The sequence below is a fragment of the Podarcis muralis genome, chromosome 3, assembly GCF_964188315.1.
Source record: "Podarcis muralis chromosome 3, rPodMur119.hap1.1, whole genome shotgun sequence".
Classification (NCBI taxonomy): domain Eukaryota; kingdom Metazoa; phylum Chordata; class Lepidosauria; order Squamata; family Lacertidae; genus Podarcis; species Podarcis muralis.
The window spans coordinates 70,447,386-70,458,236 of NC_135657.1; the positions used below are offsets into that span (position 1 = coordinate 70,447,386).

At 41.6% G+C, this 10,851-nt stretch overlaps 1 protein-coding gene and 1 long non-coding RNA gene across 3 annotated transcripts in view; both read right to left on the reverse strand.

Annotated features, from left to right (window-relative positions):
• Positions 1-10,851, reverse strand: part of LOC144327279 (uncharacterized) — a 218,423-nt gene that overhangs the window by 110,554 nt on the left and 97,018 nt on the right. The window lies entirely within an intron of this gene.
• Positions 3,262-8,720, reverse strand: GTF3C6 (general transcription factor IIIC subunit 6). 2 transcript variants are annotated; one of them, XM_028723184.2, is made up of 6 exons: positions 8,299-8,720; positions 6,219-6,299; positions 5,756-5,819; positions 4,979-5,023; positions 4,753-4,863; positions 3,262-4,088 (listed from the first exon to the last, which is right to left on the reverse strand). In XM_028723184.2, the coding sequence occupies exons 1-6, from the start codon at positions 8,344-8,346 to the stop codon at positions 3,769-3,771; spliced, it is 669 nt and encodes a 222-aa protein (XP_028579017.2). In that variant the 5' UTR covers positions 8,347-8,720; the 3' UTR covers positions 3,262-3,768. The 2 variants fall into 2 exon arrangements, with proteins under 2 accessions (XP_028579017.2, XP_077782216.1); XM_077926090.1 differs by lacking the exon at positions 8,299-8,720 and adding an exon at positions 7,166-7,275 and having other exon boundaries at positions 6,219-6,297.

Genomic DNA, 10,851 nt, shown 5'->3' on the forward strand with positions numbered 1-10,851 from the left:
ATAAGGGCTTGTTTTTGCTGCTTCAGACTAGCACAACTACCCCTCTGGAAATCCTGTGGTTACCCAGATGTCAAGCATACTAAATGCAATGGTACTTGCTTACAGGTATGTGTACTTTGATGAGTCTTTATCATTTAAGCAGGGGCAAAACTAGGCCCTATCGCACCTGTGATAGGAATTTTATGGTCTTAGATATATGGTAATATTCATAACCGCACATACATAGTTCAACACAGGAAGACCAACCTGGAACCATTTTGATTCCTAAACTGACCAAATGTTTTCTCTGCAAGGTCAAAATGGAAAAGCCTCCCCATTGTCTCTTCCTTCACAAATCCTGTCTTAATCTGTGTTTGAATAAGGGTGTGAGCCTTATCATTACAAAAGAATGGCCAGGCTCCCAAGGCAATCCAATCAAGTAACCTGCCAGACAGGAAATAAACAAGAGACAGGAGAAAAACAACATTTAAATTTCTGTGATGTAGATGGGATGTATCTGAGGGGTGGTCTTAGGTTACACCCCTTCTGTGATGTATGCATAATGTTTCTGGGGGTGGTCTTGATCTACAGGATGGGAATTTCAAAAGTCTTTATAAGCCCTTGCACAGCAATTTTGGGGGTCCTCCTCCTCTCCTGCGTGTGAGGGGAGCACCCTGTTGCAACAGATCAATAAAGATGAAGCTTACTAGCTGCTTTGCTTCTCGATATTCTCTGGTTGGCCTCTGTTATTTTCTCCTAACGATAGGGAACCTATGTAAGGACTCTATATGGGCTATTGGATACCCCATAAGGGAAAAGGGCAATTTTTTATTTACAACACACCCGAGTCAAATACCCATATGGCACCCCCCCATGTGCATTAGCATACACACACAGGCTGGGAGCCTCAATTGCACCCCTCTGGAGGCTTCACTACAGCAAGAAACCTGGCTAGCCCCACCCCCACCCCCACCCCACAGGTAGCTACTGCTCTGCTTTAAAGTATGTTGTTTTAAACTCAGTCAGGCTTACTTCCAAGTAGCATGCATAGCGTTAGGCTTTATGCACACTTTCTTGGCAGTAGGCTGCACTGAACTCTGTGGGACATGTTTCTGTTGGAGCAGCCTCTCAGCAACCACGTTTGCTTCACCTCCCCCTCAGTATATAAAAAAACAGTGTGCTAAAACTAGCCAAGCACATGGATAAGAGGGTTTTACAACTTTGAGAATAGTATTTATAGTGGCTTATCTTTCTGGTGCTGTTGGTTAAACCACAGAGCCTAGGACTTGCCGATCAGAAGGTCAGCGGTTCGAATCCCCACGACGGGGTGAGCTCCCGTCGTTCGGTCCCTGCTCCTGCCAACCTAGCAGTTCGAAAGCACGTCAAAGTGTAAGTAGATAAATAGATACCACTCTGGCGGGAAGGTAAACGGCGTTTCCATGCGCTGCTCTAGTTCGCCAGAAGCGGCTTAGTCATGCTGGCCACATGAACCGGCCAATAATGCGAGATGAGCACCACAACCCCAGAGTCAGTCACAACTGGACCTGATGGTCAGGGGTCCCTTTACCTTTTTATCTTTCTGTTGGGGGACCAAAGTTCACCATCACAAGCAAATCAGGCTCATTGTTTTATTTAAAGCTCTCAAATCAAGACTTTGATAATGTAAAAAAAGGTGCAAGTTGGCAGCCTCCAGGCAATGCTTGGTGTAGGTTTATAAGTGGCTCTAAGCATTATTTCAGGAGCTTTGCTGAAGTGATGCTTGAGTCAGTATTTTGCAATGTGTTCTTGGAGGTTCTAAGCATAACACTTTGAGAACAATTATATTTTACGTTAGTTCTCTTTTCAGCTTATGTTCTTGTCATGCAAGCCCCGCAAGCCTTCCTAGCGAGTAGACAGGAAAATGCTGTAGAGCAGCCTTTGCCAACCTAGTGCCGTCCTGTTATCATTGGATTACAACTCCCATCAACCCTGACCATTGGGCTAAGCTGGATCGGGCTGATGGGAGTTGAAGTCTAAAACATCTGAAGGCCAGCAGCTTGGTGAAAGCTGCTGCGGAAAATTACATTACAGTCAGGTTACAGTAATACTTCAAAAGAGAACTCTCACAGTACCAAGTGATCATCTGGTGCTCCCAAGGTAATATAAACAGCTAGGAGGTTTGTCATGCCAATTTCCCCCCAACACCTCCTTCAACATTCCATGTTGCCATGCCGTTTTGTTCTTGCTCCATTTTAATTTGCAAGCCAATATGTTTCTGCAAGTTTGGGGAGTCTGCCAAATGTGTAGAAACCCTACCTTATCTGTGTGTGGCTCCATTTTGCTGTCCTGCTGATAAGCACGGGACTACCAAGCTCATTATTAGATATAGTAATGATGAAGCAAATGAGAATATGGAGACACATTTCTTCACATGTGATCTGTAATTATATCAGTATATCATTATTTCATCTTTGCTAGACACTGTAATACTTCTGTTTCCTTAAATGGTAAAATTGATACTGAAAGGCAGAATGGATATTCTGAGCTGGGGGTGGGGGGGTGATATATATATATATAATTAGCAATTAACTGGAACACAGGGTACATGTTTATTTTAATTTGAAGGTTAAAACAGTATTGTGTTTGCCTCCTGTGGTTAGACACTAACTCTTAATCTGTCCTTGTGGTACTGACCAAACAAGCACAAATTAAAACAAAGCCATTTTGCTATGCTTGTTTGTTTTCAGAAACAAAGAAACAAATGCATATCTAGAATCACTAGCAAATGTTATGCATGGGACGGCGAGGGTAGTGGGCACAGGACATCTCTCTGACCAAAAACTGGAGATTGTGCTTGCTAAAGTTCTTTTGCAGCTGCTGGTGTTGCAAAAATTAGATTCATAAGAACTGAAAAGATAAAAGCAGATGGTTAATTGCTCTGTTTTTTTCCTATTCAATCTTTTGCACTGGCAGTGCTTTCAAAAGAGATTCTAGTTAGTGTGGAGGGGAAAGCAACATTTATGTTTGCACATTGATATAGATATATATGTTTACGATCAATAAAACACAAAATTATGGATATCATATATGTTTCTGACACCATGCCACATCTTTTCCAAGGTAAGAAACTGATGCAGAAAGTACAGATGCTGCAGGATATTTCTAACAATGGTGAACGTACCAACAATGCCCAATTCCTTGTGGGAGTGAAGCATAGCATGTGCGGAAGGAGAAAACACTTATTACATGTTTACAATAAATCCACTGCCTATTCAACATATAAGATATAAATTTCAGTCTGCATTTATGCTTGAAGACAGTAAACATTTATTTTACAACAGAAATTATAGAAGTAAAACTGTAAAACAAAAATTGCTTCCACACTTGAGAAGAATCAGGGTTGACATTATTTCTTCCTCAGGCCCTCTGCTTTTCTGAGGCCAGGGATGTTAGACAAGGGCCAAAGTCCAGCATGTCTGGTAGACATGCCTCAGGCCTTACATTTACCTGATAGGATTTATTTTTTCCTTTGAATATCAGTTCCTTGCTGCACAACATGCTTTGCTTAGTTTTGGAAGTGGCTAATGGTGCAGTGTGGTCTTGTGGTGAGCGGGGGATCACCGAAAGTAAAAGGGCTTGTGGGGAACAGGGACTTAGCTGCGTAGTTCCTGATTTGTGAAAGATGACACTACTTAGCACTCAGATTTAGGGTCCAGTTCTTCCATATGTGATGTAAACAAACCATCGGTCATAAAGAGTTCTCTAAAACAACGGTATACAACAATAAGAAGGTCCGTTAATTGTCATCTCTCAACTACAGTTTTTAGAGCAACGTGGAGAATTATCTGCAGTAATAACCTGACTGTCCTCTGAAGAAGAGTCCACTGCCTTGGAGGAGGTGGCATCCATAGGAGGGGCACCACCATCCCTTTCAATGTGTGGATGCATCTCAGGTTCAAAGGCCTGATCAATACTTCCTCTGTCACTGGCTTCTCCTTCAGATTCTTCTGCCATTTTGTCTTGGGACTCAGCTGCGTCTTCTTCTTTCTCATATAAGAAGTTGCAAATCATGTTAGGTCTGCTGTATGAGAAATCTTTGTCCTTAAGCTCTAGCCATTCCACACCACCACCTGACAGAGAGAGAGAGAGAGAAATTGGGAAGAAGATGAGTTGGGGACAGGATTTTAAAACTTTTTAAACTACAGTAGTATTAAATTCACTAGTCACATCTATTCTTTCTCTCTCCTTTTCCTTTGGTCCCTTCCCCTTTCTTTGTCAGTGCCTTGATTTAGATGGTAAGTTCTTCAGAAGAAAAGAATGAATGTCATTCTATAAAGCGCAATCTATGTTAATGGTTGCATATAATCACCATCAATAGGAAGTTTTAGGGTTAATCATGTAGCAGTAGTTAAGGAATACATTCATATACGCCATAAGAATACCAGCTGAGGGAGATGGGGACATAAGGAGTTTTGCACATATTATTGATAGCAAACTTATAAACAGGCCTGGTATGTTACCAAGTCAGGGCCAGGATTTAACTGGGATCACTAAAACAAAGTACCAGAACCACAACTCCTTGTAGGCTCAGTTACTTCCAAGTGGAGTAGAAGTGGTGCCAAGAGAGGTTATGTTTATGAACAAGGGAGGTTAGAAAGAAGTGAAGCAATATACAGGAACTGTGCAAAGGAGGGTGGTGAAGCAATCCATGACATGTAGAAATCTGGTGAGCATGCAAAATGGGATTTCTAGAAGGGGAACTATAGAAAGCAACAGCAATTTTCTCAGAACCACCTATGTTCTCTTCTCCTTCCTTCTTCTCAGTCAGGAGTGTCCGTGTCATGTTCAGCTTCTTCATTGTGTGGCATTTATATTTTAGCTGTATTTTTTGGTTGCCTTCTGCATCTAGTATAAGGAAAAATTACAGATTATTTTTAAGTGGTAACTTTACTCTTTGCAATGTTCCCCCTGCCTAAAGTTCTCTTGAGCTTTTGAAAAGCTTAGAACAAGTCTTCCTTACCATGATCTTCATTTTCTTCAAACACCAAACAAGTACCAAGAGTATCTGGGAATGAAAATGAACATTTTGTTAAGGAAAGTGCAGGTAACTTTTTAAATTAATAACACTCAAAAGAGCGGTATCTACTCTCGTTAAGCAATAGATTTAGAAGATAAGTGTATGAAAAGTTAGGGCCAGAAGAGCTGATTAGTTCATACAAGGGGACTTTTGTTTGCTTGCTTCCTTTTTTCTTATTTAATCAGTTTACACCAATGCCATATTACAAACTTCTCAAAACTCCCCTCAATCTCAAAAGCAATTTGCAAACAGATATGGTAGCTAAAACTTGGATGTGAAAATTGTTGTCTGCTTTTAGTTAATGTTAACATCTCCTATGTTTGTATTTAGGTGTTTTTACTGTGATGTTATTTGAGAATTTATGGGTGAGATCCAACACTATGTCAGCAGATGCAACAGGACTTCCCCTACCTCATCTCCCCGCTGTGCCCCTCCCCTGCTTCCTTGCGTCCCCAACCCTAAGCAGATTTTGGGTGCGTGGGGGGAGGGGCTGCAGGAGGAAGGATAATTTCCATTTGTGCAAGTTGAAGTTCGTTGTGCAAGCAGGACACTTGAATTGGATATCAGCCTAAATGTATTTGCTTTTTCTCTGTGTGGAAAAACAGCAAAGGTATACTACTAATAAAAAATAATTCTGCCTTGGCTCACATGACTAGTTTTATTGTGCATTGGATCCTGGCTTATGAAAAGAAGTATAGTATTCATAAAACATTTTCTTACCTTCATATTCTCCAGCAAAAACATATCTGTCTACTTGCAAAATGGGCCTCTCTGTGTCTACTCCCTGCAAATAATAAAAAGAAGAGTCACGGCTACATTTAACAAAAAGATCATTAAATGCAAATACCTCCCAAGTAATTTTGACTCAAAGCGCAGCCTAAATTGCTGAAGTCTGTAACGCTTATGAAAGGTTACAGATATCATTGTCATTCACAAAGAGCACGCAGTCTCTATTTTGACAGTGTTTATGTACCCTAAGCTGATCAGAACTTCCCACTTCGTGTGCACACAACAAAACGAAGATATGCACATTCTTCATACATGACAGTACTTCCCCCCACAACAACCGCAAACCAGACTATAGTAAGCAAAACACCTATATTGACTTTTGTAGGTTCTGAATAGAGGTTTGTTGTTCTTAACAAAAACTGCAAAGATGGAAATTTGTATTAATCACACTCACCAAAATCTTGCACTTGTTATCACATTTTTCCAGAAAATCTGAATCAATTATTCCCGACAGTTCCACCATGACCAATTGTTCCTGGGGGGCAGAAAGTTTTAAAAATATATTTAAAACAATGTATTCATAAACTCAATCTTCCTTTCAGTCCAGCAGATGGAGCCCATCTGCAAATATATTACTGCTATACAACCACTTTCCAGGAGCACATATACAAACGCATCCACCCAACCATCAACCTCTATGTTGAAATTGCATGCATTTATATTTTCAACCAAGCTTGTGATGTTATGGGAGAGCAAGACATCCACACCTTCTTCTCCCCTCCAAGTTTCAGTAGGTTGGATATCTCACATTAGTTAGTTTTGCTCTAATTCAATGAAAGTGATGTGCATCTTTCTCCAGTGCCAATTTGCAGCTGCAGCTGACTATTTCAAGTCTTATATTTGTTTCATTAAAAAATAAATAAATCTGTTGCCTTTACTTAATGGCTTTTCAAAATGTTTCACTGCTCTCACCAACTTAGGACATGGAAACAAAATCATAACAAATCAGTTTAGAGTAAGTATCAACTTCTGATTCTGTATTCCTAAGTAGTGCCCACTAGAACTGTTACTAATAAATATGCACCAACATATGCAAGAGGTAGACAAAAGCAATTCTGCTCTTCTGAGTTATAGTAAAAGAAACATAAGATGCATTCACATTTACCGTATATTTTCAAACACCAGCAGTTTACTCCCACTTAATTCCAGCAGTAAAGCACTTCACTATTGTACATTCTGCACTGCTTCTTTCTGCTTTTTTCATAGGCTGACATAAAAAGCACTAGCACTCCCACATTTTGTTCCAGCACCAAGTAGGGGAGTATGCAGGAGCTATATACAGTTGGAAAGTAGGTACTGTGCACTCTACTCCTTAACCATTTACATACAATGTTTCAACCATCCTTAGGGAGACAGCATGAAAACTACTGATGGAAGATGCAGCTGTAGTTACTGTCACTGCTGGCCCAGAGTAACTCCTGCGGAGCAGAGCCATGTTCAACACAGTATCCAGCAGTAAAATGCCTGCTGAAATTCATTAATGTTTATTATCAAAGTAATAAAAGGGCATGTTTTTCGCCTTTCCTTTGGGGCTATATTCCAGGTGTACAACACATGCTTTGCCCGTAGAAGGGCCAAGTTCAAAGCCGCATCTCAAAAGTTATGGAGCCGGGAAATATTACTGTCTGAGATGGAGGGGAACATGGACTTCAGGGAGGTATTCTGCCAGATCAGGACAGGAGCATGTGACCTTCCAGACTCGCAACTCCCATCAACCCCAGGCACCATTGCCATTGGGATGGATAATGGGAGTTGTAGTTCAGCAGCGGCTGGCACTCTGCACATGGACCAATATAACCTGACAGCATGTATAAGATATACATGTATTCTTTTATACCATGAAGTAATCATTTCAGTGATACTGGATATGGACCAGTGGAGGCAGAAGGCTTTTGAATATTAGGAGATCCAAGTGTTGCACCTATTTCACTACAGAGTATGGTGCTCCAAGACTCTAGTTCAGGCATCCCCAACGTTCGGCTCTCCATATTTTTTGGGACTACAATTCCCATCATCCCTGACCACTGGTCCTGTTAGCTAGGGATCATGGGAGTTGTAGGCCAAAACATCTGGAGGGCCGCAGGTTGGGGATGCCTGCTCTAGTTTCACTTCGCAACGGATGGAGAGATGAGTCATGGCATTAAATGCTGGCGATGACAAGACTAATGCCAGGAATCGAGTCCGACCGAGCTCAGCAGAACTTATTTCCATGTAAATATGCGTGTGTATCAGGTTGCCCTGAGGAAGCGCAATCCCCATCACCCATCCGTAGGCGTCAGCCCGGGACTCCCAACGAACCCGCGACGCTGCTCCCACGGCTCTCGGCGCCACAAAGAAAGGCCCAGGCTGAACCACTGGCAGGCCGCTTTCCCTGCTCAGACCCCGCAGCGGGAGGGCAGCCGGCAGCCTCGTCGCGAGGTGAGCTGCGGAGCAAGCCCCGCGGGGTGGGGGGAGAGCCCATTCCTGCCACCCACCTCCACCTCCACCTCTTCCCCGTCGCGGGGTCCTTCCGTGGCCTCCATGCCGGTAGTGCCTCAACGAGTGTCACGTGTTCCCCCTGCCGCCGCCGCCGCCATCTTACGCAGGACCCTTTCGGCAAGAGCAGCGCCTCTGGTTGCTGCAAGGAGGACTCTGGGCAGGGACGGGAGAGCCGCGCAGTTCGCAGGCTTGGGGCGGCGGCTTCTGCTCAGAAGCAGCCAAGGGGGAGACAGGTACAGTTCAGGCAGTCTAATGACCCGACCAAGCGTGTGGGGATATATATATCCTGACCTATAGAGAACTTTGGCGGGGAGCGGGGAAAAATGCTTGCTTGTATCTTCCGCCCTTTTAACATAAATGTGGTTCATTTCGCGGCTTTCCTGCTGTTTAGCGAAGTCCTCTCTGTTAACGACTGTTCTCTTCACTGGCCATCCTCTCGTCCCGGATACATTTTTAAATTTAAAGTATTTATATTCCGCTTTGCGAATAAAACTGCAAAGCACGGTGTAAAAATTAAGCCGCCCACTGTGCCATAGTAATAAAAATAACAAGACGTACATCCAAAGGAAACGGACAAAACCTTAATGTTTGCTGCGTATTTTAGAACTAAAATAGGCGTTTTAAGAGGAGCTCTCTTGTTATTTATTTTTCGCACCAGATCATCAAGTATTAAGGTTAGTAGGCTGCTTTTTAAAATAGCAGCTGCTGGGAACACAAGCCAGTCATCCGTCAAACTAATTCTTCTAATTGTAGTTACAGATGGGTAGCCGTGTTGGTCTGCCATAGTCAAAACAAAAAAAATTCCTTGCAGTAGCACCTTAAAGACCAACTAAGTTAGTTCTTGGTATGAGCTTTCGTGTGCATGCACACTTCTTCAGATAGCAGACCTATCTGAAGAAGTGTGCATGCACACGAAAGCTCATACCAAGAACTAACTTAGTTGGTCTTTAAGGTGCTACTGCAAGGAATTTTTTTTGTTTCTTCTAATTGTAACATTGCAGTTTCACCTTCTCTTTTGATAAACTCTGCATGATCTCAGATGCACTCTCCCTTTTATCTTGATGTAAGCCATATACTGTATAAATAATGCTCTGAAAACCTGCACCCCCCTACTAAACTATGTATTTTAATTACACTATCTTGCTTCAAGACTTAGAATTTTAGCAGCACACAGGTAAATTAATCTCTTAAGTTTTACACAAGCAGGGAAATAATTTAATACTGTTTCCTTGGTGAAGACAAGAGAGTAATTAGCAGCTGAGATTTCAGTACTGTACTAGCTCAACTTCATGAAACACACAAAAACCAAACCAAATCAAACCAAGGCTGGTATGGGGTGTTACATTCATAATAATAATAAAGCTGGTTATTCATTTATTTGTGATGAGATACATACTTGAAGTGGAGAATTAACACAAGAAATGAGAGAATAAAAGTTGATTTTATTTTATTAATGCATATTTGATATTAAGCAATCTCATTTTGATTTAGTCAAGAATGTTACCAGTAGTGGCAAAGCCATTAAGTATCATACACTTAACGTTACCTGTATAGGGTGTTAAAAGGCAACTTGTGTACACAACAATGTAAGGGTATTGATATAAACACCATTACTGTTATGGATTCTTAAGTGCTATTCCACAACAGGTTAGCAATACCTCCAAGATGTTGGTCTCTATTATCTATGTCCAACAGCAACAAGTTTCAAAATAAGTGCTTACCATCTATAATTTTAAATTTGCTTTTTTCTGTTGCCTGCCAGCAATGATTCAGTCTTATTATTTATTGCATTTATAACCCACCTTTTTTCTCAGATGAACTCAAGTTCGTGTACATGGGTACATGGTTGTCCCCCTTATTTAATCCCCACAACCACCCTGGGATGTAAGTTAAGCAGAGGTAGTGACTGGCCCAAGGTCACCCAGTGAGCTTCATGGCCAAGTGGGAATTTGAATCCTGGTTTCCCAGGTTTTAGTCGGACACACTAACCACTACACACTAGCTTTTCACACCTTTTAGTCGGTCATCCACTGCATTTACCACTTCCTCTGTATGTCCACTCCTCTCATTATCAGAGCACTACCTATAATTGGATCAAATTGCAACAAAGCATTGAGGTACCTTAAAGAAATACAATAACAGTTTTGTTAAGATCTTTGTGGACCAGAAACCACTTAAGATACATGAAGTGGTAGCCTCAGATGCAGGCACACATACATGTGTAGACGATGGCAAGATTAGGGCAGAGGGATTTAAAATGTAAAATGTAGTGGCAATTCCAACTTTGTTGTAGGCAAACTAACCATAGTAATCATTTAAAAGCAACATTGCTAAAATAAATTTTAAACACTGCTCAGTGCCTACTTCAGCCACCCTAAATCGCCCCTCCCTATCACCATGACCTATCAAACTTCTCTTTTCTATTGAAAGCCAGAAGTAAAGGTATTGACTTTTGTCCCGTTTTAGGGGAGCTGCTCATGATAGATTATAAACAATGGCAGTGTGTTCTGTAAGAATATAATCACACACATTCAATTGTACTTGGGACT